Source organism: Rattus norvegicus, chromosome 3, assembly GCF_021556685.1.
Source record: "Rattus norvegicus strain SHRSP/BbbUtx chromosome 3, alternate assembly SHRSP_T2T, whole genome shotgun sequence".
Classification (NCBI taxonomy): Eukaryota; Metazoa; Chordata; class Mammalia; order Rodentia; family Muridae; genus Rattus; species Rattus norvegicus.
Window position 1 is genome coordinate 77,652,794 of NC_141536.1, and position 18,530 is coordinate 77,671,323.

Below are 18,530 nucleotides of genomic sequence, written 5' to 3' on the forward strand. Positions count from 1 at the left end.
CTTGAGGGGTCAGGCTGTCCTTGAACTCTAGTGCCCAGTGATGCCCTCAGACCCAGAAAAGCATGCGATTCCCCAGCTAGCGCCCATGTACATGCACGCACACACACACACACCCCCCCCCCAAAAAAAAACAAACAACAAACCCTCCCCCACAAACAAAAATGTGCTTTTCTAAAACTTTATTGTGGGGCTAAAGAAATGACTCATGGGAGAAATGGGGACCTGGGTTGGTCCCCAGCACATACCGTGGTGGCTCATGATCACCTATAATTCCACTTCCCACTTCCAGGGGGTCTAAAGCCCTCTCACCACATACATACAGGCAAAACACACATAAGATTTAAAAAGTTAAAAAATTTTATTATATAAGAGAATTAGGAGAACTAGCCCCAAACCAGCTGAGGCAAAGGAGGGCTGGACCCCAGTGTGGAACAGCAGGAGAAGGAACCAGGAACCCCACAGATGCTCCACTCTAGCCCTTCTGACAAAAACTTTAAATAATTTAGAAAGCAATAAGGGTAGGCACCCACCAGGGTCCCCAGTTTCTCCAGTGTATGTATGTGTCCCGGCAAGCTCAGGCCCGGCTTCGGGACTGCTGCAGGGCAGTGAGGTATTTGAGGGCTGCAGACCCATAGCGCCTAGACAAGTCCTGGTGGAACTCCTCCTTGAGGGCCTGGAGGCAGTCGCGGTAGGTGGGGCTGGAGCGGAAGCGGGAGATGTCCAGACTTGGGGCATGGGGCAAGTGGATAGAGAAGGCCTCAGGAAGTACCAGGAATTCATATTCCTGTAAGAACAGGGACAGAAGCCAGGGCTGAACTGGGGAGGCACCAGGAGGGCCGAAATCGAAATTTGTACCTGACCCAGTAGGAAGGGGCAGTTCACAGCCAGGGCCCTCCTTACCTGAGCATCCAGCTCTATGATATGGGCCACCTTGTTCCAGCCAAAGCCCACAAAGCGAGGGTCATAGCGGGGACAGTCACGGGGTACCACCACGTAAGGCTCATAGTCAGCTGACCACTGCACTCGGTATGGTGCCTGGGCTTCCCGCCAGCGGGTATAGTCTGTGGATGCATGACCCTGTGGCCACTCGTGGTACCTGTGTGACAGGATCAGGTGGGAGCAGGGAGTAGAGGTTTGTGAGCTCAGGTGCCCCAGCATGGGAACAGCGGGGCACAATATGGCCGCTCTTACCTAAAGGTGTGGAGAGAGCCAGCATCCAGTAAGGTCAACAACTCTGCCTTAGAGTTTGGGAAGCTGAAACGGTAGTGCAGGGTCTCAAATGCAGGCACTACCAAAGCAGCCTTCCTCTGCCGCCTGCCCAGCGCCAGTTGCTCAATAGAGGCCCTGGGGAGAGTCATGTGGGCACTCAGCCCAGGGGTCTTACCCCTGCTGAACCGCAGCCCCACCTTCCAGGTAGCCAACTCTGCTGTCTCAGGTAACCTTGCCACACAGAAACTGCTGCTTGAAATAGGGCATTGCCTTCATAACTCAGTAGCAGCCCCCAAAAAAAAGACCTAAGGTAAGCCCCATTTTGTGGAAGCCACTGAGCCCCAGAAAGAAACAGTGACACAGCAACCTAGGGTTCCCAAAATATCCTGACCATCACAGCACACACCCCAAAAGCTGTCTCTCTCCTACCCTCCAGGCCCACCTGAGGTAGTCATAGAGGGAGTAGGCAGGTAAGAAGTCAATATCACTGAGGAAGACGTAGGGTGTGAGAGCCTGGGCCAAGGCCACATTTCGGAGCTGGTTGACTGGGTAGAGGGGGCCGTCCCGGTACACTACATGATAGGCCACATCCTTCCTTGCAGAGAGTACTGGTGACGTCTCCACGAAACGCAGGAACTGTTGAGCCTCTGCGTCTGTCAGGTACAAGGCCAGGCTCATGGGACCCCGCCAGTGCCTGCACAGGGCTTCCAGCATCTGCAGCCTGGGGTGAGGTGGGTGGTCAGCTTTATTTGGCCACTTGTGCACAGAAACCCAGGGATGGCTAGAACTCTTCCCCAAAGTTAGCTGCTGATGAGCCCCCTCCTGTGACTAAGCACCTTACAAGCACACAGAGCTAGTCTTTTTTAATCCTAACAACTACCCCTAGGTGGGTACATTTATATTTGACAGCTGGGCAAACTAGAAGCCTGGTCCCCCAGCACAAAACAAGGGCCGTTCTAGGCATCAGAAAGACTTCCAAAGCCCAAGCTTTCCCCCACCATATCCAATGTCTCCAACTCCTGGAAGTCTCCCAGATAAAGTCATTCTCTCAAATCCTCAGTCTCATCATATGCCATGCTACCTGAGGCTACCCTCCATACCCTCACCGGTCCATAGAGAGCTGGGCCACCAAGGTGACATCGTGAGGCCGAGGAGGTGGCGGCTGGTGAGACAGAAAGGTGATGTGTACACGGTGCACAGTGAGCTGCTGTTGGCGGAACTCAAAGCAGGGCTCTTCCTCATCCAGCTGTGCTAGGGCCTGTTGCAACTGAGCAGGGTTCCAGGAAGGAAAGAATGACATGCCCTCCAGTACAGAGGGGGGAGACCTTCCAAAGGCAAGCCAGCATGGCCCCACCTCACCTGCTCAACCCCAGGAGGGAACTGGTTGGGGCAACCAAAGAGCTCTCTACACAGTAGCTTCCCGTCAAACCCCAGGAAGGTCAAGTGTAGATCACGGAAGAATTCTGCATGCTTGTTCTTCACTCGAAGCTTCTTTGGTGAATTCCAGTGGATCACCTGAACCCAGGAGGTATCAGCAGGGGGTGAGAACAGTGAGAGAACAAGAGTCTGGTCAGTGTGCCTTGTGCCCCCCACCCTAGGTCTCCCCCCGGCCCCCTCCCTCTCCATCCTGCTGTCTCCACTCACTTTGAGGTCAGCTGCTTCCAAGTAGCAGCGCTCAGCCAGAGTGTGGTCTGACAACTGCACGTTCCAGACACAGGGCAGGGGATGCACCAGCTCGGGATGCTCCTTGATGACGGCATTGAAGATGTCCTAGGCAGTGACAGACATCACACCTCTGTCCCCAGCCTGCCCCTCAATTCTGCTCCCACAAAGATTCCTCCAGACCTGGTCAGCCAAGGAAGTGGCAGTCAAAGTAAGCAGCTCCCGTTTGGCCGTCAGCTTCCACATCTGCTCCCAGCCAATCTGCTGTAATCTGTCCAGCCAAAGCAGGATCACACCTGCCAACAGGGACAGAGGTTGGCATGACCACCAGGGACACCCAGAGCAATCCTGAGTCTTTTGAAATGTTTGTAGTATGGGGAGGGGAGCCTGAACCCTCTTACATTCAAGACAGCCTACCACCACTGAACTACACCCCTATACCCTTTTTAAATTTTATTTTGAGGAACTGAAGAGATAAAGACATGGTTAAGAACACTTGTTGCAGGGCTGGAGAGATGGCTCAGTGATTACGAGCACTGATTACTCTTCTAGAGGTCCTGAGTTCAATTCCCACCAACTATATGGTGGCTCACAACCATCTGTAATTGGATCAGATGCCCTCTTCTGGTATGTCTGAAGACAGCTACAGTGTACTCAAATAGCTAAAATAAATAAATCTTTAAAAAAAAAGAACACTTGTTGTTCTTGCAGAGAACCCAGGTTCAAGCCCCAGAACCCGCATGGTGACTCACAGCCCTCATAACTCATTTCAGAGGATTCGGTGCCTTCTCTGACCTCCATTGGTTGCAGGCAGGCATGCAGCATACATACATACATGGAGGCTGAACTTCATACACATAAAACAAATCTTTAAAAACAGGATCTCACTAAGTCTCTCAGATTGACCTCAGCCTCCCTACAGGCAACACCACACCAGGCAGCAAGGTCTAAATTGGTCATGTGTCACCTCATGGTGCTTTGGTCAACAATATAAAGCATACACCACAGTCCATGATTACATGAGATAGTCACCACCTAGGGCTGGCTCAGTTGAAGTACCTGTCTGTCATGCATAAAACCCTGGCTACTGCCCCCGCATGGCATAAACCAGGGAGCATTTGCCTATAGACCCAGCCCTGGGAAGACAGAGGCAGGAGGATCAGAAGTTCAGGGTCATCCACAGGTACATGGCTAAGTGCAGAGGCAGACGTGACCCATGCGTCGTCCTTGTCAAACCAGCCAACCCACTGTCACCTCGTAGTTTTCCTATGTGCTTTCTCCAGTTTCCAACACTTGCCATGGAATTACAGCTGCCTACCTGTCAGCAGGCACTCAATCCAGAACCATGCCTGTTTTTCTCAGGCCATACCACAGGGAGAAGAGTAGGCTATCCCATTTGGGTGTGTGTAAATACACCCTCTGGTCTTTGCACAGCAACAGAATTGCCTCGTGGCAAATCCCTCAGAATACATCCAAATTGTTAACACAGGACTATATTTTCTGATGGTTCAGACACAACCACCCATAATTCTCTTGAGCAGAGAGGAGCTGTATAGTCCACAGCACGGAGATGTCCTCATCCACTCTCTCTCACACATGTGGCGATGGCAGAGTTATATCAACTCTTCCCATTATATGGATGGGAAAACAGAGTTTCAAAAGGAACAATGAGCCACAGCCATTTGGTACAAACACAAGAGACCAGAGCGTTCTCTTCACCCACTGTCTGGTCCACAGTACTGGCAGAGTTCTTTTGAGGAGGTTTCTGTGCCCCCCCACCCCCATCCCTGAGGCCCACAGCCCACCCAATCCTGCCTCCTTCACTACTGTCCCACCTGTGTTAAATCCCCTGCCCAAGGCAGGCCAGGGCCTATGGTTCTTCCAGAGGTTGCCCAGGTACCAGTCGCTCTGGTTCTCCACAAGACCGACCACCTGCTTGTCTGGGAGGGGAGGGTGGGAGGGAGCTGTCTGGGGATGTGGGCTCAGGGCAAGTCCAGAGCAGGGGCCTGGGGAAGTTGGGGAAGGGGCAGGCTAGGGCGGGGTTGCAGGTGTCTCACCAGAAAAATGACCAAAGAGTGCCCAGAGCTCCATAATGTCAGAGGAGAAAGTGACATCGGTGTCCAGGACAATGACTCGGGCCAGGCTGAGAGGCAGGACGCTGGGAAGTACTAGCTTCATGAGCCCATAGAGGCCAGAGTAGTGCTTGTTGGGAATCCAGGAAACCAGGGGCTGTCAGAGGAAGGGAGAACATAACAAGTGGCACAGCTGGAAGGGGCCGCCACCCCCAAAAAGATGAAAGATTTCAGCTCCGCGAGGTTTCATAGGACAGCCTCTCTTCTCCCACCAACCACTGCTGGAAGTAAGAAGAAGGTGGGCCTAGCTGGGCAGAAGCCCAGAGGGGGAGGAGACTCCTGCCTTGAGCTCTTCAGCATCATAGAAGCTGACCACCACAGCTGGTACCATCCATGTTCGGAAGAGTGTCTCCAGGATGTTTCTGGCTACGGCATCGGTTATCAGGTGGAGGTGCAGCGGATTTTTCCTTTTGGGTGGAGAAAGTTAGCCTGACACGGCTGTGCAGAACAATACAGGATTTTCCCTACAGGAGGAAGCCCTGTCTCCTACAAGGAGCTCTTGGGAATGTTCTGATGGCCCCCTTCATAAGAAAGAAACGTCAGTTTCCTCCGCATAGATGAGGAAACAGAAACTCAGAACAGAAGTGCTTTGTTATGGGTAGGCTCTTGACCCTGATCCAGGCCTCTCTGTACCTGTAGAATAGCACGGACTTCATTAGGGTGATGATCTCTCGGCTGGAGTTGTATCCCGCACACACGATGGCCACATGCAACATCTGGGGAGGGGACACCTAGGTCAGCAGCAGACCTCAACTTCTAGACAGCCTAGCCAGCCTGGTCTAGAACAATGTAGCCCCACCGGGCATCAGAGCGGAGTGGGGGGTGTGCGGGTGCGGTGCCTAGATGCAACGCCTAAATTTCACAAGTGGGAAATCTGAGAAAAGGAGTGGAGTGGCGTGCATTGCAAGGACCTCAAGGTGTCCCAGCTGGGTTCCCAGATGTCAGGTGCTGTGATTCCCACAAATGCCCAGATGGTTGGACTGGGGGCCAGGAACCTCAGGGTTGGCAGCACTTGACACAACTACCTCGCACTTGGGTGGCAGTAGAAGCTGCAGGCTGGAGGTGGAGCGGTTGCGGCTCCCGTACGGGTCTCCATCGAGGGTGGCGGTTGTGCCTAGTCCATCTGAAAAGACACGTGGCGTGAGCAGGCAGCGGTCACACAGGGTCCCCCCTTCCCCTGCCCAGCTACGGCGCTCACACTCCGGGTCCCGGCCGAATAGGAAGAAGCCAACCACTAGCAGCAGCAACAACAGCAGTGCGGCCCCCAGTGCCCGGGGGCGCCCTCGAGGCAGCATGGCTGTCTGTGGGAGTCAGGGCGGGACACGACCTCGGGCTGCGGGCTCCATCTCGGACCCTGCGAAGGACCAGAGGAAGATCAGCGCTGGACCGCGGGGCCCGACCGCTGCTCGCCCTGCGGAGCACAGCTGCCAGCCTCACCTGCTCCAGTGGCTCCGGGAAGGCCCTGTTCCTCCCGCCACCGCCAGGCAACCAGGACCCGGACAGAATCCCGAGCTAGCCCCGCCCCCAACCTGGGCTCAGGTTTCACCTTTGCTTGGCTGAGCTGGAAGGGGCGGGGAGACCCCGGCAGGGCCCCGCCCCCGCCCCGCACCGTTAGGGAGCCTTCAACCCCTTTTAGGGTGGTTTTGCACCAAGGCTGAAGGACAAGGGGACAGCTACCCAGAGTGGCCTTGTTCCTGCTACCTGCATCTTCCTGGGTCTGGAACCCCATTTCTCTCCCTAATGGGAGGGACTAGTGACCCGGAGCACAGAATCAAAGAATTGGCGAACACACCGCGGAAGTCTGGGAGGCTGAGGGTAATGCGGATGGGATAGTAATGTCCAGCCCAACGGTTAGGGACACCTGCACAACTCGACGAATGGAGGCTGGGCCTGCTGGGGACACCTGTAGCCTGTGCGTCTTCTCTGGCCCTTAGCCTTACCCAGAAGCGGACTGGAAGATGCGGGCACTGTGCCCTTTTGAAGGCTACCTCCCCTCCTGCACGAGAGCTGGGGAAAGAGGCTGCAAAGAGCCTCATGGCCTCCGGGGCTCCGGGGCAGGGCCATGCATCCCCCCACCCCCCTTGTCTAAAAAACTGTGATTGTGCTGGGCTCCAAGGTCTGGATTTCTTCCTCCCTCTTCTCTTCACCCCTCAGCGGGCCTCCGGCACGCCTTTTGCCCTGTAGGGTTGCAGGGAGCTCTGGGCTGTGAAGGAGACCGCCATGGTTGGTTGAGCGCCAGGCCCTGAGCTAAGTGTTTGCCAAGTCTTTGCTCAGGTAATCCTCACGTCACCCCGAGGACACAAGTTGAAATTGTCCCTGTAGAGTGAAAGGAACCTACCTACAGCCTTTGGCTATGTGCTATGGCAGACAGTCCTCTACTGCTCCTCAGACTCCCAGCTGGGGCTGCTTTCTCAGTCTTCCCTAAAGGTCTTCTATCTCAGGACCGGCCCCTGCCCTTCCTCCTGGAATGTAGTTTTCTCTACATCCCTTACTTATTTCCCCAGGCCCTCAAGGGAAGCTGAAGGTACCTGTTTGTTCAGGAGGTAGCCCCCACCTCCCACACCTCCACACACATTCCAGTGTTCAGTGTGCATGCGGAAACTGGGTGGGAACTTGGACCTGCCTTTTAAGGTAAGAGCCTCACAGCAGCTCAAGTTGGGCCTTTTAGCCCTAGGGCCAGTTGTAAAAAGTGGGGCAGACCCATAAACAGTTGCTTGGGGCTGGCTCCTCCCTTGAATGATCGGAATGCCTTTCTCTGGGAGATGGGGGGTGGGGGGCATCAGCTTGTAGGTCTTCAGAGGTTGCTATGGAAACCAAAAGCTGCCTCTTGCACTTTTAGGAATTAAAAGAAAACCCTGGTGTGGCAGGGCTTTGAGGCCCAGAGCTTCATCTTCATTTTCAGCCTGCTGTGTAGTTGGGATCTGGGTCAGGGGTGGGTGGGAGTGGTCCTCAACCCAGAGCCATGGTCGTGGGAGTCAAAATGTGAAGGAGCAGTTAGGGTCACAGGCAGAGATGTGAGCTAGTGGAGATACTGCCTCTGTAGAGCCCACTGTGCTCTCATGTGGAACCTGTCGAAACTTCGGCACTGTGGGTTGGGGGTAGTGAAAGGAAGGGCAGAAATATCTGCTGGACCCTCAAGAAGCCCTTTGGGAGTCTTAAGAGGAAAGGAAGAGGGGCTGGGGATTTAGCTCAGTGGTAGAGCGCTTACCTAGGAAGCACAAGGCCCTGGGTTCAGTCCCCAGCTCCGAAAAAAAGAACCAAAAAAAAAAAAAAAAAAAAAAAAAAAGAGGAAAGGAAGAGCCAAGTGAAACTAATCTTTAGGAGCTGAGAACAATACCACCCCAACCCCACCCCAATTTCAGCCAGCTCTGCCCAGGACTTTACTTTGTGACCTTGGACCTGTCCAGCACCCTCCCTAGGCTTCTGCTGTCCTCATCTGTGTCTGTCCAACTGGTCTTTCTTCTCCTTCTTCTCCCGGAGGTTTGGGATACACTGAAGGTGTGAGGATCCAACGCAATTTATCCAGAAGTCTTTGCAGCCCAGCCTTGCTGCCAGGTCCAGGCAGGAATTCAAAAGGGAGGGGCCTTCCGGCCTGCCAAGTCTATGCACACCTCTGCTCTTTATCTCTGAAGCCTAATCAGCCTCCAGATCTAGAGGAAAAAATTCAGGCAGGTCTGTTGCTGCCAGCCTGGCTGGCCCAGTCCCCTCTCCTGGAGAGAAGGGCCCTTCACTGTTGGGATATGGAGAGGAGGTGATGTACCATTCTGTCCTCCGGGGCCTATCTTTCCTCCCCAGAACAAAAGACCATCTGATGAAATCTTGCACCTAAGAACTTGCCGACATGTACACACAAGTACAAACACACACACCTTCACTTCAGCTGGGCAGAGAGCTGGAGGAGTGGCCCCAAAGGTAGTAAACTCAATGACTTCCTGAGGCAAGTTCCTAAGCCAAGCTTGCCTCGTCATGCCTTCTGAGCTAGAAGACATTGCCATGAGCCTTTTTGGTCAGAGTCTTGCTGTGCTACCTAGGCTAAGCAGTTGAGCCTCCCTGGGCTTCATCTGTGGGAGAGTTCCCACCAATCAGACAAGGTTGATGTATGACTTACTTTTCTTAACGATGTGACAAAAGAAACACCTGGCAGAGTAAGCTTAAGTGGGTATTTATTTTGGTTCACAGTTTAAGGATTTAATGAATGCATCATAGCAGGGAGGCCGTGATTTCAAAAGCCACAGACAGCTGGCCACATTGTATACACAGTCAGGGAACAGAGAAAGACAATGCAGGTGCACAGCTTGCTTTCTCCTTCATTCAGCTCCGGACTCTTAGGGTACAAATATCCAGACTGAGGCCTCTGGATTCAGTGTTTCTGGAAACACATCCATGGACACACTCAGAGATGTTTCTATAGTGATTCTAAACCTACCAAGCCGACAATGAAGATGGAACCATCACAATTACCAGTAGGGCCAGGAGCATGTGAGGCCTCAGGACAGGGTGAAGGAAGACTTCACAGTGCCCATACCACAGACTCTTCTGAGGCTTACCACACCTTTCCGTGAAACTTTGCTGACACTGGCATGAGTGTGGTTGGCAACAGCGGGAGCTTGGCTCCACACTGATTAAAGAAAGGGAAAGAGGAGCTGGAGAGATGGCTCAGTGGTTAAGAGCACTGGCTGGTTTTCCAGAGGTCCCGTGTTCAATTCCCAGCAACCACATGGTGGCTCACAACTATCTGTAATGGGATCTGATGCCCTCTTCTGGTGTGTCTGAAGACAGCTACAGTGTCCTCACATACATAAAGAAAAGGAAAAAGAAAAAGAAAGGGAAAGAAGTGGAGGTATGTTGTGACTTCCTGGTGAGTGTGCTGCTTAAAATGGCCCTGCTCTGGCTAAGACCACAGCAGCATTTCAGTCATGACACAGCAGGCACTTTAAAAATTAACTTAGATTTGATTTTTAAAAACAAAGTCTTACTCTAGCCCAGGCTAACCTGGAACTCACTACATGGGAGAGGCTGCCTTTGAACTTGCAACCATCCTCTTGACTGACTCCAGAGTGCTGGAATTACTTACAGGGATGTGGCGCTAAGTCCAGCTTTTTATTTTAAATTTTATTTCATTGTGTGAATATGAGTTTGGCCTGCATGTCTTTATGTATAATCACATTTGTGCCTGCAGAGATCATAAGAAGGCACTGAATGCCCTAAAACTGGAATTATGGAGGGTTGCAGGCCACCAATATGGGTCCTCTGCAAAAACGAGTGCTCTTTTATTCCAAGTCATCTCTCTAGCATCATGCCCAGCTTTTAAAGATTACTGAATGAGCATTTAACCCCTGGCCCATCTCTCCAGCTCCCTTATGAGAATTTTTATTAGTGTATGCTAATTGTACAAAACAATGTGCTTCGCCTCTTGTGCTGGCACATGCCTTATAATCCCGGCACTTGGGAGGCAGACTTAGGGCAGATCTCTATGTATTGTACCAGCCAGGGATACACCGTGAGATCCTGTCTTAAAACAAGCAAACCAAAATAATGGGTTTCATATGACATTCTCGTACATGCATGTAATATACTGGAGGGGCGTAATTGGACATATTCTGCCCTTGTCTGAAGATAATATCTACAGGGTATTAAATAAATGTATTACAATTCTTTGTATACCATATATTCGCGGGGGGAGTCCGCAATGGCGCAGACTTGCCAAGCCCCCTCTTCCCACAGCCAATCAACTGCCTCCCAGGAGCGATTCCCTCCCTCCTCTTCTGCAGCACCTGGACTCTAGGCAGCCTTGTAGCTCTGTTCAGGAATGGATCCTTAGGAGTTACCACCAACCCTTGGGGCACAGCTGAGAGCCTGGAAGTGCATCCAAGGGCCAGAAAATGCTGGGATTCGTTCCGAGTTCAAGGTCCAAGTCGGGCCCAAATAATTTGTAGATGAAACCCGAGGTGCAGATCAGGAAAGCTAATGCGCAGGGTCACCCCTAAATGGAGAGCAAAGGGATAGGCAGGGTATTCTCCGCGTAGGTTGTCATCGGGTACGGGTTTTGGGGGTCCACATGTTCTGAAGAAGCTGGAGCCGAAACCATTGTCCTAAATCTGCTGGCTAGGTTTGCCTGTTTCCCGGGCACCGGTTTTTGGAGACTGACGGCTGCTGAGACCCATTTACAACAGTTTCGAGGTTCCCTGTGCCTTAAACCCCAAGCTCTTTGCTTCCCGAACCTCCCGTTCGAGCTCTCGGCGATCTGCTGACAAAGTCTGAGGCTTCGTACGCCCTTCTCTAGTATGAACTGTTTAGGCTGCCGTCAAGCTGTAACTGCGCAGGCGCCAAGACAGCCAACCAAGAAGGCTGAAGATTGGGTGCCGGAGGCTCTAGGGAGCTTCAGGGCGGAGAGTGAAGGAGCCAATGGCTGGAAGGAGGGAGGGTGGGAGCTCACAGTCGCGGGGAGGAGGCGCTAGAGATGGGGTGAAGGGGCGTTCAAGGGTTCCGCGCGTCTAAGTAGTCCTGGGCTGCGGAAGTTGAGCAACTTGGAGGCGGGCCTAGGGCCGGAAGCAGGAAGGAGGGCTCAGGACGCAGGGCGCCGCTGCCAGCAGTGCTGTCGGCCGGTGGGACTTGTCGGTGGCCAGAGCAGGATGGAGAAGCTGCGGCTTCTGGGCCTACGCTACCAGGAGTACGTGACTCGTCATCCAGCCGCCACGGCCCAGCTGGAGACGGCTGTGCGGGGCCTCAGTTACCTGCTGGCAGGTACCACACTGACCTTTGACCCATTTCTTCGGGTCCCTGACCATGAACCCTATGGCCCTTTTCCTGCTGACCCATGGTAGTGGTCACAGTGCTTGACTTCTGTCCAGGTTCCTGTGGCGTATAGGACACTAGGAAACCCAAAGCTGCAGGGTAAAAGAAACGCCTCACCAACGCCTTCTATACCTTCTTCCCTAGGTCGCTTCTCCGATTCCCACGAGCTGTCTGAGTTGGGTGAGTTGAACTCTGGGCTGGGGAGAGAGAAGGCTTCCAGAGGAACCCTGGCTGTAGGTCCTGAGCTTCCCTCTAGATCAGCTGTCCACTGTCCAGTACACTTGGTGTTTCCAGAGTTAGGAGACATGTGAGGACTTTGACTGGCTATTCGCAACTAGTTTTGCTCAGGATTAAGCAACTTTCCTGACCTTGCTAGTCATCAGTCCTCTAAGTATAAGAGAGGTTCTGTTGTTCTGTTAAGGGAATGAAAGTTCAGTGAGGCTGGAGAAAAGTCCTTGCTGTCAGGGCCAATATTCAAATGTCACAACCTCCATGCCATTTAAGTCCTCAGCAGTGTTTGTTTAGTGGGATAGTGAAGCTTGTGAAAGGATGAGGCAGGTTTTGAAAGGGAGGTGTGATGTAGCCCTTCAGGGGGACCATCTGCAGAGAGCAAAGGTGGGGGTGGTGGGGCCACGCACTTGGCTGTTTGGAACATGACAGGCAGTTCTGAGCAGCTCAGTAACCGGTGCTGTCCAGCAGAGCAAGGGCTGGCTTGTCACTCTAATCAGCTCATTTCTTATTGGCTCAGATGTCATCTTGGAGAGAATGGGGCTCTGAGGAGGTGGGAGGAGAGGCTTGTTGGTTTCCACACAGTCTGTGGGTAGCTGTGATTGGTAGAGTTCTGGGGTAAAGGTGAGAGGGGTGAAGGCCACAACAGAGCCAGCCTCTTAAGACCACGTTCTGCTTCTCAGTGTACTCTGCCTCTAACCTGCTTGTGCTGCTCAATGACGGGATCCTTCGGAAGGAGCTTCGAAAAAAGTTGCCTGTGGTGAGAATTTTACCAGGAGCTGAGGGTGGGGAGCTCAGGGACTTGGGAAGAAAACAGTAATGACCAGCATGTGTGGCCATGTTGTAGTCTCAGCGTGTGAGGCACGTCCACGTGAGCCTCAGACCAATTGTCTCACGCATGAAGTTTTAGAGAGCTAGAAAGGCCTGTCCCAGGCCAGCCAGCCTGGTAGCAGTGGAATTGAACTCAGGTGTTAGAACTCAGTGGAATTGAATTCAGGTTTAGAAAGGGGGACGTCCCCACCTGCTGGAGCAGCCCTCTTTCTCTAGGACAGCACTTGGGGCCAGAGAAGCTCCCTGACCTCTGGGCTTCTTGCAGTCGCTGTCCCAGCAGAAGTTGCTGACATGGCTGAGTGTACTGGAATGTGTGGAGGTGTTCATGGAGATGGGGGCTGCCAAGGTGTGGGGCGAAGTAGGCCGTTGGCTCGTCATTGCTCTCATCCAGCTGGCCAAGTAGGTTGGGTTGTGGAGGGCAGGATTCTGGTGGGGTGACCCAGTCCAGCAATGAGGGTGCTCAGCAGAGCAGCCTTGCTGCCGGCCTTCTAGCCACTTTCCCCTAACTGCGCCATAATCCCCCAATTAGGGCAGTCCTGCGCATGTTCTTGCTGATCTGGTTCAAGACTGGCATTCAGACATCACCCCCCATTGTGCCACTGGACAGGGAGACCCAGGCACAGCCCTTGGGTAAGCTGCTTCTCTACCCGGAGTGGAGTGGGAGGTGGGGCTTCTCTGTAGTTCTGGAGCACACTTCCTGTCAGCTCAGCACTCATTTATTCCATAAGGAAGACAAAGACAAGATTTGAGGAAAATTAGAACTTAAACTTGGGGGGTTATGTTTGAGATCCTGGCGCTCAAACCCAGTGTCTTGTACATGTGAGGCAAGTGCTCTACCACTGAGCTACACTCCCGTCCCTGCACTTGGGACTTGTTCAAGATCCTCCTTCTCTGTTGTGGGCTGCAGGAACTAGGGATAGAGCATCAGCACAAGGTAGGCGTCCTGCCAAAATGTTTGGTCCTGGTTCTGTGTCCTGAACCGTAGCCTCAAGAGGCAGGGCCAGGGCGCCTGGCTGCTTTGGGCCCCTCCGTCAGCCTCAGTCTTTCCCCTTACCTTGAACAGGGACAGTGATGTGCCTCCCACATTGAAAGAATATGGCTTCATGGTCCCATAGCCCTGATAGATGTTGATGGGATAGGCCCTCCTCTCCTTCCTCCAGTATCTTGGAAGCCTAGGCTCTTGGTTGACTTACTGTGAGAGATGGTGGCCTCTTCTGGGCCAGGGTCAGTTCCCGAGGGCTTCCATCATGTCTTGCCGATCAGTCTCTGGGTGTGATTTCCTTGTTCAGCCACTGCCTGAGGACAGGCTCTTGTGTTCTCTGAGTAGCTCCTTGAGCATTCACTGCATACAGGTTCTCTACAGGCTCTGTTAGGAATGTATCCCTCTTATGTTATGTCCTGTCTACACCTGCTAGATGGCGACCACAATCTGGGCAGCCCGGAACCGTCATATGTGGGAAAACGGTCAAACAGAGTGGTGCGAACCCTCCAGAACAGTAAGTGGAAGATGTAGCTGGACTGGGCACCTAGGTGCTGAGGTCAGTGTGAGCCTGAGGGACTGGCTTCTGTCATCACCCACTTTGGCTCCTGGCTCACTTGCCTTGTCTTTATGTTCTAGGCCCATCCCTGCACTCGAGGCACTGGGGAGCCCCCCAGCAGCGGGAAATTCGGCAGAAACAACAGCAGGAGGAACTGAGCACACCCCCAACACCTCTGGGACTGCAGGAGACCATTGCAGAGTCTTTGTATATCGCCCGGCCCCTGCTGCACTGTATCCTTAGCTGTGCTGGAGGCGGGCTGGGGAGGAGCTGAGCTGGACCCTGCACTGGAGACATCCTTGACATCTTGACCGTCAGTGCTCAGCCTGGGCTTATGGGGTCAGCGATCGTGGGCACCCTGGCTCCTGTCTGGTGTGGTGGATATGACTAGGTGAGAATGGGTGAGGAGGTGGAGTTCCGTGGGGCTTTCTGCTTGCTGTGCAGCTATCCTAGCCTGTGACTTTTTCCTTCTCAGGGTCATAGGTCATCCTTGTCCCTATGTCCCTTCCCCTACAGCCTGAGTCTCCTGAGCGACAGGAAGAACTTGACCCGGAGGGAGCGGCTGGAACTGAGGCGCCGCACAATCCTGCTGCTGTACTACCTATTGCGCTCACCGTTCTATGACCGCTTCTCTGAGTAAGGACTGTTGTGTGGAGAGGGTTGGCGTCTGCTGAATACCTGCTGGTTTTGGTGCTGTCCAGGAAGCAGCCTCCAGAGCCACCTGACCTACCCTCAAAGGAGACAGGCCAGTGTGAGCTTGCATACTTGGTGTGGAGAGACTACTGACGGTGTGGTACAAGGTCCACAAGGCACAGCTCATGCAGACCACCCCTCTCTAGTTCTTTTCACTATAGGTTATCCACTTCTCAGAGCAGGCGCTATGCTCCAAAGGGGCTAGGCAACCGAACAGGCCCCAGCTAGGCTGTTACTGCTGGGCCCACCCCACATTGTTCACCTGTGAGGATCAGAGGCCCTGCATTAGCCAGAGAATCTCTCAAAAAGGCCTGGCAGGACACCTATGATGTAAGGTGGAGTGTTGGAGCAGGGGCTGGGCTCATGTTCTCACCTGTAAACAGTGTCAGTGATGGCGCCCATCTCATAGGCCGTGTAGGGTGAGGTAACTGAATGTGTTTGCCCATGCTTGATACATAATGAATGAATGTGATGAATCTTAGGTCTTTCTCCCAGTACTTCTGGGAATCAAACCTAAGGCCTCATACTAAGCAAGTGTTCTCCCCCTGAACCACATCTGCCACCCACACGTGTTCTTCCAATGTTCCCACCTCAAGTTCTCCTGTGGGAAGTCCCATATCTTAAACAAGCCTCTCTTTGAGGCAGAGAGGACCTTTCTCAGCCTTGTCCTCTTCCCAGAACCCTGACTACTCTGATCATTGGTTTGTGGGGTCTCTATGTAGCCTAGCCCTTCTACCAGCTTCCTTCCCTCTAGAAACTGCCAGGGCACAGACCTTACTATGAGGTGATCCTTAGGAAGCACTGTTGTTGAGAACCAATAGTAGGAAGGTGAAGAGGGGTGGGAGTAGAGGACAGTAGTGTGAGTGATGCCTGCAGCTGACAGCTGACCGCTATGAACATTGGGTGTAGCTGTGGACAGGTGGAGTGCTGGGGTCCAGCCCAGTCCCTTGTTTTCTGAAATGCCTGCTGGTCAGTAAAGGTCTTTAGCCCCTGGTGAGCAGGGAGCCAGCCCACCCCTCAGCATGCTGTTTCTTTTCTCCAATCAGAGCCAAGATCCTCTTCCTGCTTCAGCTGCTTGCAGACCACATCCCTGGCATTGGCCTGGTGGCAAGTAAGTGTGGATAGGACAACGTGGTTGTGAGATGTCCCTGAGACACAGAGGGCCTCATTTTAATGTTTGCTCTGTCTTTTTTTGGTTTGATTATTGGGCAGTCAAGAGTGAACCCTAAATCAGTACTGGGAGCTCTAGGGCCTAAGGTGGCCCATGGAGGTGGGGATGTGGCCAGAACAGTGTTTGTGTGTAGGATTACTAGGCCACATCAGGTTGGCAAGCCTCCTCCTGCTTCTGGAACCTGAATATTTGGAGGCAGCCTTATCTGGTAAGGCAAGGAGGGGCCTTGGGGCCTATCTGGGTACCCGACCATAAAGGAGGACATGCCCCTTGCTCCCTGGAAACCTGGATTCTTATGTGTAATTAGTCTCCAGCATCAGAGGCAGGAGATGCAGCAGGTGGTACACCTGTGAGCTGCTCTGCTGGTGGCAGTGTAAGAAAAGGGCACAGGGCATGCCAGGGGCCTGACTCAGTCTAACTCCCCTTCCCTCCATTGCAGGGCCACTCATGGACTACCTGCCCTCCTGGCAGAAAATATATTTCTACAGTTGGGGCTGACAGGCACGCAGGAGCTGGTCCAGAGTGGGCCACGTGGTGTGCTCTGTTGCTCTGAGCAGGGCCTTTCTCAGCCCTCCAATTCCCCCCCAGGCCCCTCTTCTCTAATAAAAGTGACTCTGGTAGTATCCAGCACGCGGCTCTGTGTCCATCAGCCACACCTCTCCTGGCAGCTCTGCTCCTCAGTCCCAGTGACCACAGCTGTTCATCTGCACTCTCCTGGGATGGAGCCATTGCATTCTGCTCCTTGTCACTGGGCAGGAGGCCTCCATCAGGTCCAGGGGGCAGCTGTGACTTAGCCTTCTCCAGCATGGGTCACCATTTGCCTCAGCTGCCTGACAAGATGCTTCTTTCTCATTGGTCCCTGGTGAAGACAGGCTGAACTAGGCCACGGATTTCCATAGTCTAGCATTCCTTGTAGCTAGTGCCTCAATGTATCCTTTCCCCTCAGGGCTGAATAGCAAGCCCTAGGAGAAGCTCTTCTCTATGGCAGGAGATAGAGTGTGAACCTGAGTCTGTAAGAAAATGGGCAGTTTCTGGGGGGTGTGCTGGAGTTCCCCTCCCTGACACTCCTACAGGCTGACCAGCTGATGAAGACTGAGAATGCTGGAGGCTACTTGGAGAAGACAGGAGGGCCTGGCAGAACTGTGGCCTGAACTTTTCTGTTCTCAGTACGTGCCTTTCCTCTCTTCTTCTGCCTTCCCTTTCTTTCAGACAAGACATTCAAGGGCCTCAAACTCAATGGCAGTCTCATTGTGGGACCATAGGGCTACCTCATTCCTGTCCTTTTGTTGTGTGGACTATTCCCAGCATTGGTGCCACTTGACTTTGGAGAGCACTGTCTGCCCCTGTCCCTCAGGTCTCCCCTCCTCCAAGATACCCTCATGGTCCCAGCCTTAACCTGTCATGCTTGCCACAAGATGCGGAGAGTCACAGACCCCTGCTGTGAGCCAGGGCAGTAGAAAAGACAGCTAGCTTGTCGTCGGGTTTGTCAGCTTGGAACTTGTGACCCTTCTGCTTAGCCCGACAAGCATCCTCTGGGTGCTTGCACTGTAGTGGGCTTTGGTGCCATGCAACGCATAGTTCCTGCCCTGTAGGTGCTGACTACCAGAGGACATTTGTGTACATGCTCTGCTGGGATCTTGGAGAGGGCAGCAGTGTCAGGCAGCACAGTGGCAAGTGCCCCCTGCAGTGATAGCAAAGGAGAGCAAATCTCCTTTCCCATCAGGCTGTGAAACAGACACCAGTCGTCTTGTTCTGGAGCTGGATGGGGACTCAGCCACCAACTTACATTCTAGCCCACAGCCATCAGTGTTGTCAGTAGCCTGGCAGGACGGCCACTGTGGAATCTTGGTGGAAGTGCTGTGGTATAAGGGTCTAGGCAGGTCCCAGCAAAGGTCTGCAGGGTTTGTCATATGATTGGTGTGGTGGGCAGTGGGGAGAGCAGCTGTTGAGCGATCTTCAGCACTTCGTGGTGATTGGGTTGGTGGGCAGACATGAAAGTGAGCAGGGGCTCTGACGTTAGGCATGACAGGGGAGAGGCTCAACCAAGGCACTGGGACAGGAGACAGATAACCCCAGCAGACCACAGGGACTCCATGTGGGTTTGGTGGCGTCCAGGGGTCGAGTGATGGACAGGGCTTTGGAGTTGGATAGTATGGAATTCCAGGTCCCGGGAACAGAAAGGAGGTATGTCCTGGCAGGGACATGTAGGACAGGGGTCCTCTCTAGGACACAAAAGGGAGGTAGTGCGGGTGTTGAACCCTGGAATTAATG

General features: G+C 53.3%; 2 protein-coding genes across 39 annotated transcripts; one reads left to right on the forward strand and one right to left on the reverse strand.

The window, feature by feature from the left end:
* Positions 1-339: 339 nt before the first annotated feature.
* On the reverse strand, positions 340-8,889 carry Large2 (LARGE xylosyl- and glucuronyltransferase 2). Of its 37 annotated transcripts, none has more exons than XM_087651875.1 (15): positions 8,388-8,889; positions 6,202-6,357; positions 6,029-6,126; positions 5,637-5,719; positions 5,287-5,410; positions 4,929-5,100; positions 4,707-4,811; positions 3,055-3,167; positions 2,854-2,979; positions 2,569-2,724; positions 2,316-2,476; positions 1,652-1,930; positions 1,192-1,254; positions 901-1,096; positions 340-784 (listed from the first exon to the last, which is right to left on the reverse strand). In XM_087651875.1, the coding sequence occupies exons 2-15, from the start codon at positions 6,296-6,298 to the stop codon at positions 575-577; spliced, it is 1,983 nt and encodes a 660-aa protein (XP_087508001.1). In that variant the 5' UTR covers positions 6,299-6,357; positions 8,388-8,889; the 3' UTR covers positions 340-574. The 37 variants fall into 37 exon arrangements, with proteins under 37 accessions (XP_087508001.1, XP_087507990.1, XP_087507993.1 ...); XM_087651864.1 differs by having other exon boundaries at positions 1,192-1,344; positions 6,026-6,126; positions 8,388-8,801; XM_087651867.1 differs by having other exon boundaries at positions 1,192-1,344; positions 8,388-8,585.
* Positions 8,890-11,539: 2,650 nt separating this feature from the next.
* On the forward strand, positions 11,540-16,886 carry Pex16 (peroxisomal biogenesis factor 16). Of its 2 annotated transcripts, NM_001012088.2 has the most exons (11): positions 11,540-11,747; positions 11,943-11,978; positions 12,710-12,786; positions 13,123-13,256; positions 13,387-13,487; positions 14,273-14,353; positions 14,476-14,628; positions 14,714-14,786; positions 14,912-15,031; positions 16,135-16,199; positions 16,699-16,886. In NM_001012088.2, the coding sequence occupies exons 1-11, from the start codon at positions 11,636-11,638 to the stop codon at positions 16,755-16,757; spliced, it is 1,011 nt and encodes a 336-aa protein (NP_001012088.2). In that variant the 5' UTR covers positions 11,540-11,635; the 3' UTR covers positions 16,758-16,886. The 2 variants fall into 2 exon arrangements, with proteins under 2 accessions (NP_001012088.2, XP_087508025.1); XM_087651899.1 differs by lacking the exon at positions 13,123-13,256 and having other exon boundaries at positions 11,571-11,747.
* Positions 16,887-18,530: the final 1,644 nt, after the last annotated feature.